This window comes from Artemia franciscana, chromosome 3 (assembly GCF_032884065.1).
Source record: "Artemia franciscana chromosome 3, ASM3288406v1, whole genome shotgun sequence".
Classification (NCBI taxonomy): Eukaryota; Metazoa; Arthropoda; class Branchiopoda; order Anostraca; family Artemiidae; genus Artemia; species Artemia franciscana.
Genome location: NC_088865.1, coordinates 35,620,451 through 35,636,761, shown reverse-complemented (window position 1 = coordinate 35,636,761; position 16,311 = coordinate 35,620,451). Strand labels below are relative to the sequence as shown.

General features: G+C 33.8%; 2 protein-coding genes across 2 annotated transcripts in view; one reads left to right on the top strand and one right to left on the bottom strand.

The window, feature by feature from the left end:
* LOC136025222 (histidine-rich glycoprotein-like) overlaps positions 1–16,311 on the bottom strand; it is an 83,838-nt gene that overhangs the window by 19,337 nt on the left and 48,190 nt on the right. The window lies entirely within an intron of this gene.
* Positions 11,522–16,311, top strand: part of LOC136025221 (potassium voltage-gated channel subfamily KQT member 1-like) — a 166,373-nt gene continuing 161,583 nt past the window's right edge. The window contains exon 1 of the mRNA XM_065701042.1: positions 11,522–12,111. Within this exon, the coding sequence (XP_065557114.1) occupies positions 11,675–12,111 (437 nt within the window). The 5' untranslated portion in view covers positions 11,522–11,674. The remainder of the gene's footprint in view (positions 12,112–16,311) is intronic.

Below are 16,311 nucleotides of genomic sequence, written 5' to 3'. Positions count from 1 at the left end.
TTTATTAGTAAAAAATATACGTAACTAAGAATTAACTTACGTAACAAACTTTCATAATCTTATATTTTTATTATGTATACGAGGGGGTTTGTACCCTCATTAATACCACGCTCCTTACACTAAATCGTAAGTTTTGTCCCAATTCTTTAAGAATGACCCTGAATCAGAAAGGCCGCAGAATAAATAGTTGAAATTACAAAAAAAAAATACTTTAGCATAAAGAGCAAGGTATATATCTCCTCCTAAATACCTCGCTCTTTATGCTAAAGTATTTTTAGAGCCCCTCATATGCGTAATAATCTCTGTTCGCTTTAAGTTTAAATGCTTCTCCTTCCTTTCATTTGAAAAAACGTTTTCATGTTTATTTTTCATTGTTTTCTTATAGTAATGTTAGAAAATCCTGCGCCCTTTTCATTGAATTTTTCTTCCCCCATGAGAGATTCCTCCAATGAAAAATCCTCCAACATAGCCCCCTCTCCTCAGCCCCACACCCAAACAAAAGAAAATCCCCCTGAAAACGTCTGTACACTTCCCAATAACCATTACTATATGTAAACACTGGTCAAAGTTTGTAACTTGCAGCCCCTCCCCCAGGGATGGTGGGGGAGTGAGTCATCCCCAAAGACATAGTTATTATGGTTTTTGACTATGTTGAACAAAATGGCTATCTCAAAATTTTGATCCGTTGACTTTGGGAAAAAATGAGCGTGGGAGGGGGCCTAGATGCCCTCCAATTTTTTTGGTCACTTAAAAAGGGCACTAGAACTTTTCATTTCCGTTAGAGTGAGCCCTCTTGCATAATTATAGGACCGCTTGGTCGATACGATGACCCCTGGGGAAAAAAAACAAACAAATAAACACGCACCCGTGATTTGTCTTCTGGCAAAAAATACAAAATCCCACGTTTTTGTAGATAGGAGCTTGAAACTTGTACAGTAGGGTTTTCTGATACGCTGGATCTGATGGTGTCATTTTCGTTAAGATTTTACGACTCTTAGGGAGTGTTTCTCCCTATTTTCTTAAATAAGGCAACTTTTCTCAGGCTCGTAACTTTTGATTGGTAAGACTAAACTTGATGAAACTTATATATTTAAAATCAGCATTAAAATGCGATCTTTTGATGTAGCTATTGATATCAAAATTTAATTTTTTAGAGTTTTGGTTACTATTGAGCCGGGACGCTCCTTACTACAGTTCATTACCACGAACTGTTTGATTAAACAAAAAAAAAAGTTTTTTAACTATGAGTAAGGAGCGACATTAAAAACTAAAACGAACATAAATGTTTTCGTATATGAAAGGCGTTGTCCCCTCCTAAACGCCCCACTCTTTACCCTAAAATTTTTTATTGTTTAAAAAGTAGAATTGTGAGAAAGAGTCAAACCTTAGCGTAAAGAGTGGGGCGTTGAGGAGGGGAAAAGCCCTTTCATATACGGAATAATTTCTATTCGTTTTAAGTTTTAATGTTGCCCCTTACTTACAGTTAAAAAACCCGTTTAACGTTTTTGAATTAATGCATGTTTTGATTTTGGCTCAACGGACATGAATAATTAAAGAGAAATTTGCCTATTAGTTTTTGTGGCTAAATGGCTTTCTCATAGTTTTGATCAAAACGATTTTGATAAAAAAAGGGATGGGGGAGGAGACCTAGTTGCCCTCCTGTTTTTGATTACTTAAAAAGGCAACTAGAAATTTTAATTTCTTTACGAACGTTTTTATTAGTAATAAATATAAGGTCGCAGAATAAATAGTTGAAATTTCTAAAAATACTTTAGCTTAAATAGCGAGGCATTGAGGAGAAGACCAACCTCCTTATATACGCAACAATTTCTGTTCGTTTTAAGTTTTCATGCTGCTCCTTACTTTCAGTTGAAATTTTTTTTTATTTATTTTATCATTGTTTTTTTAAATAATGCTAGAAAATCCTGTGCCCCCTTCATGAAAATTCTTTCCCTCATGATAAATTCCTCCATGGAAAGATCCTCCCACGTGATCTGTCTTCTGGCAAAAAATACAAAATTTCACATTTTTGTAAATAGGAGCTTGTAATTTCTACAGTAGTGTTCTCTGATACGCTGAATAGGATGGTGTGATTTTCGTTAAGATTCTATGACTTTTAGGGGGTGCTTCTGCTATTTTCCAAAATAAGGCAACATTTCTCTGGCTCGTAAGTTTTTATGGGTATAACTAAACTTGATGAAACATATATATTTAAAATCAACATAAAAATCTGATTCTTCTTGATGTAACTATTGGTATCAAAATTAAGTTTTTTAGAGTTTCGGTTACTATTGATTCGGGTCGCTCCTTACTACAGTTCGTTACCACGAACTGTTTGATTACTTACAAATAGTTTTTCCGCTTGATATTGATTAGTGGTTGTCAAAATTAGGATCAAAGTTTTGCTAAAATGGAAATTCTAGTAAGAATATTTAATTTTTTTTTATATTCCCGCAACAGGTATATATGGTGCGTAGACAAAAAAGACTATAGAGTTTTTCATGATGAATGAAAACAAATTTGCATGAGCCATCTGTTGAAACGGATGCTCAAACGGGTATTTTATGGATTAAATAAAAAAAAAACAAGTTTTTTTAACTGAAAGTAAGGAGCGACATTAAAACTTAAAACGAACAGAAATTACTTCGTATATGAAAGGGCTGCTTCCTCATCAACACCCCGCTCTTTACGCTAAAGTTTGACTCTTTCTCTTAATTCTACTTTTTAAAACAGTAAAAAACTTTAGCGTAAAGAGCGGAGTGTTGATGAAGAAGCAGCCCTTTCATATACGAAGTAATTTCTGTTTGTTTTAAGTTTTAATGTCGCTTCTTACTTTCAGTTAAAAAACTTGTTTTTTTATTTAATTTCTGAACGTTTTTGAATCTATGCATGTTTTGATTTTGGCTCTCCGCAGAGGAATAATTAAAACGAAATTTGCATATTTTGTTTTTGGTTAAATGGCTTTCTCATAATTTTGATCGAATGATTTTGAGAAAAAGAGCAGGGGAGGAAGCCTAGTTCCCCTCCGAATTTTTGGCAAATTAAAAATGCAACTAGAACTTTTAATTTTTTATGAATCTTTTTATTAGTAAAAGATATACGTAACTTGTAAATTAGCTTACGTAAAGAAATTATGTCTTCTTATGTTTTTATTACATATATTAGGGGGTTCGCCCCCTCGTCAGTATCTCGCTCTTTATACTAAAGCTTAAATTTTGTTCCAATTCATCAAGAATGACCCCTGAATCACAAAAGCCGTAGAATGAAAAGTTTAGATTACTAAAAATACTTTAGCATAAAGAGCGAGGTATTAGGAGAAGCTGAGCCCCTCATATGGGTAATAATTTCTGTTCGTTTTAAGTTTTGATGCCGCTCCTTACTTCCAGCCGAAAAAACTTTTTCATATTTATTCTTTCATTGTTTTTTTTTTAATAATGCTAGTAAATCCTGCGCTCCATTCATGGAAATTTTCTTCCCCCATGACAAATTCCTCGATGGAAAGTTCCCCCAGCATATCTCCCTATTCTAAACCCCTCCCCCAACCAAAATGTCCTCCTGAAAACGTCTATACACTTCCCAATAACCATTACTATATGTAAGCACTGGTCAAAGTTTGTAAATTTTAGCCCCTCCCACGGGAACTGTAGGGGAGTAAGTCGTCCCCAAAGACTTAGTTATAAGGTTTGTCGACTACGCTGAATAAAAAGGCTATCTCAGAATTTTGATCTGTCGTCTTTTGGAGAATAATTAGCGTTGGAGGGCCTAGGTGCCCTCCAATTTTTTGGTCACTTAAAGAGGGCACTAGAACTTTTCATTTCCGTTAGAATGAGCCCTCTCGCAACATTCTAGGACAACACGGTCGATACGATTACCCCTGGGAAAAAAAACAACAAATAAACACGCATCCGTGATCTGCCTTCTGGCAAAAAATACAAGATTCCACATTTTTGTAGATAGGAGCTTGAAACTTTTACAGTAGGGTCCCCTGATATGCTGATTTTGATGGATCCGTTGACTTTGGGAAAAAATGAGCGTGGGAGGGGGCCTAGATGCCCTCCAATTTTTTTGGTCACTTAAAAAGGGCACTAGAACTTTTCATTTCCGTTAGAGTGAGCCCTCTTGCGACGTTCTAGGACCGCTTGGTCGATACGATGACCCCTGGGAAAAAAAAAAACAAACAAATAAACACGCATCCGTGATCTGCCTTCTGGCAAAAAATACAAAATTCCACATTTTTGTAGATAGGAGCTTGAAACTTTTACAGTAGGGTCCCCTGATATGCTGAATCTGATGGTGTGGTTTTTGTTAAGATTCTATGACTTTTAAGGGGTGTTTCCCCCTATTTTCTAAAATAACGCAAATTTTCTCAGCTTCATAACTTTTGATGGGTAAGACTGAACTTGATGAAACTTATATATTTAAAATCAGCATTATAATGCAATTCTTTTGGTGTAGCTATTGTTATCGAGATTCCATTTTTTAGAGTTTTGATTACTATTTAGCCGGGTCGCTCCATACTACAGTTCGTTACCACGAACTTTTTGATCAAGTTTTAAAACTTTTTACAAAAAAGAAGTTTTTCAAAGAAAAGTAGTGAGCTCAAAAGTATGAGAAAGCCATTTAGCTAAAAAAAAACTAATGGGCAAATTTCTCTTTAATTATTCATGTCCGTTCAGCCAAAATCAAAATATTTATTAATTCAAAAACGTTAAACAGGTTTTTTAACTGTAAGTAAGGGTCAACATTAAAACTTAAAACGAATAGAAATCATTCTGTATATGAAAGGGCTTTTTCCCTCCTCAACGCTCCACTCTTTACGACAAATTTTGACTCTTTCTCACAATTCTACTTTTTAAACAATAAAAAATTCTAGCGTAAAGAGTGGGGCGTTTAGGAGGGGCAACGCCTTTCATATACGAAAACATTTATGTTCGTTTTAGGTTTTAATGCCGCTCCTTACTCGTAGTTAAAAAACTTTTTTTTTTGTTTAATCATCCATAAGGAGAGAGGTTCTATTGGTAAACATCCTTCGTATTAAATTTCATTTCACAGTTAGAGGAAATTTGACACTAAGAATAGCAACAAAACATACTCAGGATTTTTAATTGATGAAAAATTATCATGAAAAATCATTAAAATGAGATAGCTGAAAAATTAACGAGAGATCTTAAAGTGATGTGACAAACTAAGAACATAGTCTCCAAAAAATTAGAAAAATGGTTGATTTTCTATGTTTTCTCCATGCAGTTAAGGATGCTCCTTTGGGCAAATAATTTTATTCTGGAAGGAGAAAATTTCAATGGTAAATTGAAGATATCCTTCTTCTAAAACTAGTAGTTGTGATCTCTATGGCTAATTATCTTTTTCAATCAAAGAGAACGTTCACCGAGGCATGAAGAATCTGGGCAACAGTACATGTTCATATCTTATTTGCAGAAGACTTTTTTAATTCATGTGTTAAGATTTCACCTTAATTTCTCGTATGTTGAGCATCAGAATGCATCCGACCTTACATATTAATTAAATAAAAAAAGCCATTTTTTTAACTGAAAATAAGGAGCAACATTAAAACTTAAGACGAAAAAAAAATCACCCTGTGTGTGAAAGGGGCTGTCCCATCCTCAACGCCTCGCTCTTTACGCTAAAGTGTTTTATTGTTTTAAGAAGATGAGTTGTGAGAAAGCGTCAAGCTTTAGCGTAAAAAGCAGGGTGTTGGGGCGGGGATAGCCCCTTTCATATACAGAATGATTTCTGTTAGTTTTAAGTTTTAATGTCACCCCTTACTTTCAGTTAAAAAATCTCTTTTTATTTATTTAATTTCTTAACGTTTTAGAATTAATGCAGGTTTTGATTTTGACTCACCGTACATGAATAATTAAAACGAAGTTTACATATTAGTTTTACTTTTGTTTTTGGCTAAATGGCTTTCTTAACATTTACATTAGACAATTTTGAGGAAGAGGTGGTAGGGGGGGGGGGTTGCCCTCCAATTTTTGTGTTTACTTAAAAAGGACACTAGAACTTTTAATTTTTTTTACAAACTTTTTTATTAGTAATAAAAATACGAAACTCACCAATTAACTTACGTAACGAACTTCTATATTCTTATATTTGTATTACGTAGTGAGTTCACCCGGTTGTCAATACCTCGCTCTTTACGCTAAAGTTCGAATTTTGTTCCAATTCTTTAAGGATAACTCCTGAATTACAAAGGGTTTAATTAGAATAAATAGCTCTTATGAAATTATTAAAAAAAACTCTATCGTAAAGACGAGGTATTGACGAGGGGGTTAACCCCCTCATATACGTAATAATTTTTGTTCGTTTTAAGTTTTGATGTTGCTCTTTATTTTCAATTGTAAAAACTTGTTTTTTTTTTCAATGTAATTTCTGATCGTTTTTAAATAATGCTGGGAAATTGGTCGCCCCTTCATGGAAAATTCCCTTCCCCCGTGAAAATTTTTCCATGGAAAGATCCTCCCAAGTATTCTTCTCCCCAAGACCCCCCTCCCACCCAGAAAAATCCCCCTGAAAATGTCTGTAGACTTCCCAATAATCAGTACTATATGTAAGCAATGGCTAGAGTTCACAACTTGCAACCCTTGCCGCGGGGACTTTGGAGGATTAAGTCGTCTTCAAAGCCTTTGACTATGCTGAACAAAATGGCATATTCAAAATTTTGATCGGATGACTTTGGGAAAAGTCATTTTTGGAAATTTGAGCGTGGGAATTCGTTTGCCCCCTTTCTCATTGCAAAAATTTATGTGGGTGCCCTTGTTTGCACCGTTGATTCCAGCAGTGTGATATTCCAAGGTCATAAATTCGAAATCCAAAGATGCCCATTTTTTTATCACAGAAACATTTTTGATTAAACTCCTCGCCTTGGACTGGTTTTTACAATAATTTATAGTTATCACTTCTTTCTCATAGCTTTTTGTAAGTGAATTCACTTCAACGTGTTTGAATGAAAAATCAAAGCTCAGGCTATTTTATTTATATTTGAATATTCAGATTTAAACTGAAGCATAGCCTTATTTTGTTCCCTAAAACAAATCTTCATTAGAATTGAATACAGTGGATGAACATTGCCACCAGTTACCTAGTAACTCGAGTAAACAATAGAGTTACGTGAACATATTGTAGCTTTAATTGTTATTATTCGAGGTTTTATTCCCTCCTATGAGAGGACAGTAAAGCTCAAAGATTGCATCACTTCACTTTACGTAATAACAGTTTTTCCTTATTTTTGTAACTGATATTTCTTTTAGATTCTAAAGTTAATTTTTTCTTTCATACTTGTAAATTTACATAAGAAACAGTGCCAATCCTAAGATAAAAGATATTAATTTATTCCCCCATAGAATTTTCAGCGTCTCTTTTTCTTCCCTTTTGGCTCATCTCATTTCAACTATGTTCTTTCTTTCCGTATATTAAAGTCAAGAAGCTTTTTCCAAAACAGATTTTTGTTTTTTAATGAAAAGTCCTATCAAACAGTTCGTGGTAACGAACTGTAAGTAAGAAGTGACCCGGCTCAATAGTGATTGAAAATCTAAAAAACGGCATTTTGATACAAATAGATATATCAAAAGGATTGGCTTATGACGATTACAAGCATATAATTTTCATTAAGTTTAGTCTTACACATCAAATGCTACGAGCCGGAGAAAATTTACCGGATTTCGGAAAAAAGGGGAAACACGACCTAAAAGTCATAGAATCTTAATGAAAATCTGATTCAACGAATCAAAGAGCCCTAATGTAGAGGTTTCAAGCTTATATGTGCAAGAAGGTGGAATTCTCTATTTTTTGCCAAAAAAAGTTCACGGATGTGTGTTTATTTACTTTTTTCTTTTCCCCCAGAGCGATCGTATCGACCATATGGTCCTAGAATATCAGGAGAGGGTCCATTCAAAAGGAAATTAAAAGTTCTAGCGCTCTTTTCAAGTGACAAGAGGGATTGGAGAGCCTCTAGGCCCCCTCCCACGCCCCTTTTTCTCGAACATTGTCCAATCGAAAATTTGGAGATGGCCGTTTTGTTCAGCATAGTTGAAAGGCTAAATAACTATGTCTTTGGAGATAACGCGACCCCCCCCCCACAGCCTCTGAGGAAAGCTCTTCAACTTATAAAATTTGTCCATTGATTACTTATACGTTGATCATACGTAAAGTATGGATACATTCTTCGGGCGGAGGGGACGAACTCTTATGCTGGAAGGATTATCCACAGGGTGAATTTTCTATAGGGAGGTAAGTTTCCAGGGGGTGAATTTTTCAGGAAAAATTTCAGGAGGCGGGGATTTGCCAGAATTCCTATACGAATTCCTTCTTGCTTTGTCTTTGCCGACTAAATTTTACACATGGATATGTTAAGGGTAATTGTCCGTAGTAAATTTTCAATAGGATTGAACTGTCTAGAGGATATATTCATGAGGAGATGGGATTTACCCGTGGAGCTAGAGCCAGATTTCCTGGCATTATTTAAAAACGATCAGAAATTAAATAAAAAAAAAAGTTTTTTTCAACTGAAGGTAAGCAGCAACATTAAAATTTAAAACGAACAGAAATCATTGCGTATATGAGGGGTCTTTCTCCTCCTCAATACCCTGATATTTACGCTAAAGTTTGAATTTTGTCCCAATCCTTTTAGAACGACTCTTGAAACACAAGGTTCGTTTAATTGGAACAATAAGAAGCTTTTTAAAAAGCACCGAAAAAGCTTAGCGTAAAGAGCAAGATGTTGAGGAGGGAGCTTACGTAATAATCCCTGTTCTTTTAAGTTTTATTGTTACTCCTTACTTTCAGTTGAATTCTTTTTATTTAATTAACACATAAGACGAGCAGAAATAAATTCACGTAGTAATTCTAATTTTGCTCCTATTGTTAACCAGCATAGCTCTAGCTATTAAGAGTTTGCAGGAACATTTTTGAACTGTTTTATATTGTAAATAAATAAAAAACAAATCTTAATTATGGGTAGTTTAGTAGCCCTGTCCACGTAAAGAGCATAGATTAATGGGGGGGCTGCCCCCTGTTTAACTCCTCAGTGTTTATGTCAAAGTTTTATACTGCTTATTTAAGCATTTATGAAACAAAAGTACAAGCGATTGTCATTAAACATTTCAACTGAAAATTGTGTTGCCTAAAGCAAATGCACATAAGTTACTTTGTATTCCTGAAATTTTCTGGAATTTACTTTTTGCTCCATTCTGGTTGCCCTTATGCTTGAACAGTTGTTTTTAAGGTGTCCAGGACAAAATTCCAAGGCTAATGTAAAAGAGTTAGCAGTTAATAAAGGGGCAGCCCCCAATAAACGGCCACAGATTACTGTAAATGTAACGGGGCCTATCGCCCGCTCAAAGCTAACTCTTTAAATCAAAGTTTAATTTTTTGTGGACTTCGAGGAAAAGAGCTCATTTAGTATCTTGCTTTTAAAACTGTAAATGTATCTGAATTTTTGATTCTAACAAAAACAATTTTTAAACACACAAAACATGAAAAAGCATGCTAAAAAAGCGAATTGCATAAAAAAATGCATAGAAAATTATGAAGTTTAACATAAAACTTTTTATAGGCTTTTATAAAATAATTTCATAGACGTTTTTTTTATAAAAGAATAAAAGACTTTTTTGTATGTATTCAGTCGCTTAGTATTTCTGTATATGAGTAAATTGAAAACCAATGATGACTTTTGATAGTAGCTCCACAAAATGTTTTTCTTATTTTTCTTTTTGGGACTTCAGTTCTGTATCTATTAAGTAGAGTGGGCAATTTTTGAGGAGTTTGGTTATTAAAAGTAATTCTAATAAATTTTAGTGACTATTTGTTAGTGTTAGAAGTGGATTTGGTACTGAGATTGTTTTTTTCAGAATTTTGGCCATCTGCAGCTACGCTGGTAGTAATAATATATGGATCATGGTTATTTGGACATACTGGAGAGTGACCTGGTAAGCTTTAATGAAGGGTTTAATGATTACTTAACCCATGGCTTTGATTACGATGCAAGTAATAATCTTTCCAGTTTTGAAAATAGCGAATATGTGCTCACATGTGATTTGAAGTACCAAAGTGTATCTAGTAATTCTGTGAATATTTTACATTTAAACTGTCAGGAACTTAACTCATCTTTAACACAGAAGTTGTAAAATATATTTTTAGTTGAAATTATTTGTATGCTTTATTTTTCTCTCGTACATTTGTATCTTTTTTATTGTTGCACTGTTTGGTAAAACACATTTTCTCTCCACCTTTGTCCTTCTCGTGTCTTACAAAATGCAACAAAGCTGATTTTAATTCGTGTCCGCAGCCGTGTTTCTGTCAGAGAAATCTATGTAAAATTTAGAGTGGTACCAGTTTTTGGTTTATTCTTTTGTAATCTAGGACCTTGCTTCAATTTCATGTTTCAACTAGGAAACCAGGTCCATAATTATTCAACTAGACACGCTCAGAATGACTGTACACCTTTTGTTCCGTCTAGGCAATCCAAGTTATTTTTTTTAGGCATGTTGGACCTAAATGTAGGTTAGATGAGCCTGAAGATATTGTACTTATTAAGGAATTGTCTGAGTTTGTGTTCCAGGTTAAAGGACTTTGTTTTAGCATGTATGGGTAAAGGGATTACTCTCCAGTTATTTAATGTAGATGGCCAAAGTATAAGCATAAACGAGTATTTTTTGTGTGAATATAAGTAGTTTATTACTATTTTACATTAGTAAATCTACTACAATGAGAAGTGGCCCTAACACATACCCATCAAGGTCTCTAGGGACAGAGCGGTGAATTGAAATCTGTGGCATTTGTTGTGTGTTTTTTGTTGTTGTTGTTCTGTTAATGTTAATGTTGTTGTTGTTTTCATTAATTTTTCTCTCTCTCTTCCTCTGTCATAGAATCTTTGAACTTACAAAATAAACCTTCACTAACACACTTGAGGTCTAAAGATTGGTACACTGATGCGTCTTGAGGTCTAAAGATTGGTACACTGATGCGAAAGAGAACTGGGATCTTCGACGGGAGTAATTGAAAATTAGAAGCTGGCTCTATTAAAAAGAAATTAGGTCAGCTATTTTGATAAACACATATTTGGCCGCAATGTCAAACACTCCAGAGTGAACAAAGAACACATTAGGACGAAGCATGTACCTTGCCTCTTATAAATTCTAAGGAGAAGGTCACCCTCTAGCTCCTTCTTACCCTAAAAGATGCTATTGACATAAATAAAACCTTAATTACTGCTCTGAACTGCTACGATTACACATCTAGGTTCTATGCAACAGTGTTTTAACTACTTTATAGTTAACGCATAGAACTTCTAGTCAAGTATTCTGGATCTAAATTAAATTGTTCCTACCAGGCAAATTACTGAACAGAAGCTATGGAAATTGCTTACCTCAATTTTATGTCTCTCAATAAGGAGTCTTGGTGTAATATAATAGTTCTGAGGTCCGGAAACATCCTGCGCAATGACTGGAAAAGAACATCCAACCTGTTCTACGGAATGTTTCCCTAACAGGTAGGATCCGAATTTAATCAGTACTTAGTTAGTTAGCACACTGGTCCGACACAAAATTCAAATTTCTATTATTCTATTATAATATCCCTGCGAAACAATTAATTCAAAAATGAAAAATGAATAATTTATGTACTGTCTTTTTATGTTATACATTGTGCATCTATCAGGATGACAAAATCGGTTGACGAATCAAGCATTAGTTTAAATTGTTTTTCTGGGCAGTGCGTTGAAGTCGTTTCGAGTGCTACGATGATAGGCCAGAAGTTTTTGAGTTTCGAAAATATATGCTCCCCAACTAGAACTAGAATTAGGAGTGTACAAAGTGAAACTACAATTCAAAAATCACATATTGATGACATTAAATTGTGTAGTAACTTGGCATGTGAGGAAAATGTTGAAAAAGCAAAACCTAAAGCAATACAGGAAACAAGTGCGAACGGTGACGCAAAGTTAGATGGATATTATACAATCAACCTGCCTATGGATGAGGCATACAAAGAAAAATACATATTCCCAATGAAAAAGGGAAAAACTTACCAGGATAGAGTCTTTCTTTTTCTGGAACACCCAGTTGGATGGCTGTGTTTTGCTTACCACTGTTTGGTGTAAGTGCTTTCTAATTTATTGAAAATTACAAAGTTTTTTCTTTACTCCAACACTATAGCAGTCTTGAGACTATAGTAGTCTATAGACTATAGCAGTATTGGCAGCAGGAATAGTAGGCTTGTAGGCTATTGTGGAAAGTCTTCTAGCCGTTTTTATTAGCCTTTGTCTCGATCTTTATTACAGGGGTTTGTCTCCAATGAATTTTACCTTTCGGCAAAATGTCTATTATTGCTTCTAGACACATTCTGAGGTGTTGTCTGTAATCCTGGTGTCAAGACCTGAAGTCCCTGAGTTGTTGTATCTCTTGTTGTTTTCTATTGAGCATAATAAGAAACGATTTGTTTTTGGAGGGAGAGAGGGCTCTTGCTTGACCCCGTCAATAATTTTAATTAATCTTAAACGCAGTTGAATACCAGATAACTTCGAAGACCACGCTGCCTTTCCATGACGAAAGTAAAGCAGTTCAAAATAGGGATGAAACCTTTTTATTGACAGTGAATAGATATAAAATTATTTAACTGGATATTTCGAACACATATACAGTGTTCATCATCAGCAGTAAATTTTTAGTGTTCATCATCATCAGAGTTTTACTGCTGATGATGAACACTTTATATGTGTTCGAAATATCCAGTTAAATAATTTTATATCTATTCACTGTCAATAAAAAGGTTTCATCCCTATTTTGAACTGTTTTACTTCAGTTGAATACCAGCTGTTAAAACAAAAATTTAAACAAAAAATAACTTTAAATTTACGCCCAACACGAAGGCTTGTATATAAATATATATATATATATGTATATATATATATATATATATATATATATATATATATATATATATATATATATATATATATATATATATATATCATGAAAAGAGAAATCACCAATGCTACAGCACAAACACAAAAAAAAAAAAAAAAAAAAAAAAAAAAAAAAAAAAAAAGAAAAAAAAAGAAAAAAAAAAAAAAAAAAAAAAAAAAAAAAAAAAAAAAAAAGAGAGAGACAGAAGGAGAAAAGGAAGACTGTTTTCCTAAATTAGTGATTAATATAGACCAGCACTTGAATGAGGCCTTAACCCTACTCATCCATACAATCTACTTCATCCATACAATATATATATATATATATATATGTCTTGAATATTATCTTTTAACACTATATCTTCGTGTATTTTGCATCTTCCCTAATTTAAAGAAACTATGCCATATATAATCTTAGGTTAGATTGATCAGTCATAATAGTACCGCTAGGTACATGAATAGTCCCCAAATCACGAAATCATACACGAAACAAAAGATTAATATGGCTGATATTGTTCTTAATTTCGTTTTTTTCTACAATGAGCCAAATAACAAATCGCTTTCGTGTAAGAAAACTGACATGAAATGTAAAAGTTCAAATTCTAATTTGAGCCTGCAGGTTACGAAAATTACAAAGGGAGAATTTGAGACACGTCTCCGAAAAAGTGTTTGACAATCCTTGTAGCTTGTAATTCTGCTCATTGTGGCTATAGTTTTCCTTAATATAAATAAGATAACGAACCAATTTACTGCAGTTTTTGAAATATTGAATTATCGTTGCTATTTTTCAGAATCATCCCTTGTCAGATTATCGAATTGTTGGTTAGTTATATTCTTTCTCTTTCCTTTTATATTGTACTGACAAAACAAGATTTTGAATTCTTGTCAATGTCACTATCATATAAACAAATAATAAAATACTATATGTGGTCACTGGGCGAATTGCTCAACTTACAACCCTTTCCCCATGGACTATGGGAAATCATGCCGTGCCCAAAAGCATATTTATTTGACTTTTCAACTATACTGAATCAAATAGCTTTATGAAAATTTAGGATGTCTTTGATAAGTCTTTGGGACTTATCAAAATCTTTGGAGTGCGGATGTCTTTGGGATAAAAAGGGGCATTGGAGGGGGAATAATTGCCCTCCAATATTTTAGGTCATTGAAAAAGGGCACTAGAAGTTTTGATTTCTGATTAAATGAGCCCTCTTCCGACATTCTAGGATTGCCGGTTCAGTACGATCAGCCCTGGAAAAAAACAAGTAAAACAATTGGACATGCATCCTTGACCTTTCCTAATTGCGGAATACCACATTTTTGTATATAGGAGCTTGAAACCGTTACAATAGGGTTCTCTGATATGCTGAGTCTGATGGTGTAATCTCATTAAGATCGATTGTTTTTAGGGTATTTCTTTTTGCTTTTGTAGCCAAGGCTCCTAGCTTTTGATAGGTAAAATTAAACTTAATCAATTAATATATTTAGAATCAGTATAAAAAGCCAATTCTTTTGAGGTATCTATTGTTATCAAAATCCTGTGTTTATTTACAATTGGCACTTACATTGGTTCCTTACTTACAATTGGTTACCATGAACTATTTAAAAAAAACATTAAAGAATATCGTCATTGAAAAGAAGGTAAAAAATCTTAGCTTGTCAATACGGTATATATATATATATATGTATATATATATATATATATATATATATATATATATATATATATATATATATATATATATATATATATATATATATATATATATATAAATGAGAATGTATGTAATTGATCGACTATATGATGTGTTAGTATACTGCTATTTCTAACCTCAAAAGACCGATCTAGATAGGTCACGACTTTAAAGAAGAATTCATTTTTTTTCTCGGATGGTCGTATCAAACTTTTGGTGAAGCCATGACATCATGCAGAATGGAACATTAATCTGTGGCTAGGAGAAAAACAACAGAACGAATTTCATTTAGAACAATCTAGCTTTGTTTGCAAGGTTAATGTTGGGGTTATTATGCCCATCGGCCCCTCCTCTAAAATTGTCTGCACTTTATTACAAGTTACTTGTGTTCCACAATTTTACAATGCCATTTCAAATGAGATATTTTCCTTTCGTCAAATCTTTGGCCGGTAGCCTCGCAAAAAGCACCGCGACCATTGTTCATACTGCTTCAACCCTGACTCCTGTGAGACCCTTAAGCATAGTGTGAGACTTTCCTTTTAAAATATTAGTTTGATTTCCATTAAGATTAGAACTGAAGAAGACAAGGATGATTGGGATACATGCTTTCCAAAGAAAAGCCTGTCTTATATAGGTTAGGAATCTGTATTCTAATCACTTTGCACATGGCAATAAAAAGCCGAAGGGCTTTTTATTATTAGACCAGTTTTTATTTTCTAAAAAATTTTCTCTGGAACTCTTAAAAATATGGAAATACTACTAACATGGCCAAGAGGCCTTCTGGGGCACCTTTGAGTCAAAAACGGATTTCATAACCTTTTTGAGTTCTTAGTCAATAATCTTTCAGGTTTATCTCCACCAAATCCACCGTTGAACTCACTCTTGTTTAATATTTATGTGATTGCTTGGACTTATACGTATTTACATTATTTAATTGTAAATACCATCAAGTGCGAGCACGCAGTTTGTTTTCTTTTAATCAAAAATTATGATACAACATGTTTTTAATCAACTACGTTCTTTTTACCTTCAATTGAGAAGAGAAAACAAAAAAAAAAGAAAAGAGAAAATAAAATAAAAAAAGCAACACTATCGTAAATCAGAGTCACAGCACAATGTCATAAATCGACATAAATCATTTGAAGGAACAATGCAACAAAAAAGAAATTGTAAAAAAAAGCACATGTCAAAAAGCCAACTCAAAACCAAATCAAAACCAAAAAAAAGAGCATGTAGATTTAAAAGGAAGCCAAAAGTTAAAGTGGAACAAAAAATCAATCCTTGAAATAAAGGACAGAATAAAACTCCTCTTCTGTATTAATTTAAAAACTTTTTCCATAAGAGAAGTTTTCCTAAAGTAAAGTAAAGACAGATAATGTGAGTCAGTGAGGCAAATCTTGCATAAGTCATTTTTAGTCAATATAAATAAAAATAAGTTGTCTGTGTGTGTGTGTGTGTGTGTGTGTGTGTGTGTGTGTGTGTGTGTGTGTGTGTGTGTGTGTGTGTGTGTGTGTGTGTGTGTGTGTGTGTGTGTGTGTGTGTGTGTGTGTGTGTGTGTGTGTGTGTGTGTGTGTGTGTGTGTGTGTGTGTGTGTGTGTGTGTGTGTGTGTGTGTATGTGTGTGTGTGTGTGTGTGTGTGTGTGTCTGTCGAGTGACGTCATGTTTGTTTGTCGACTGACGTCATGTTTTCGACTGACG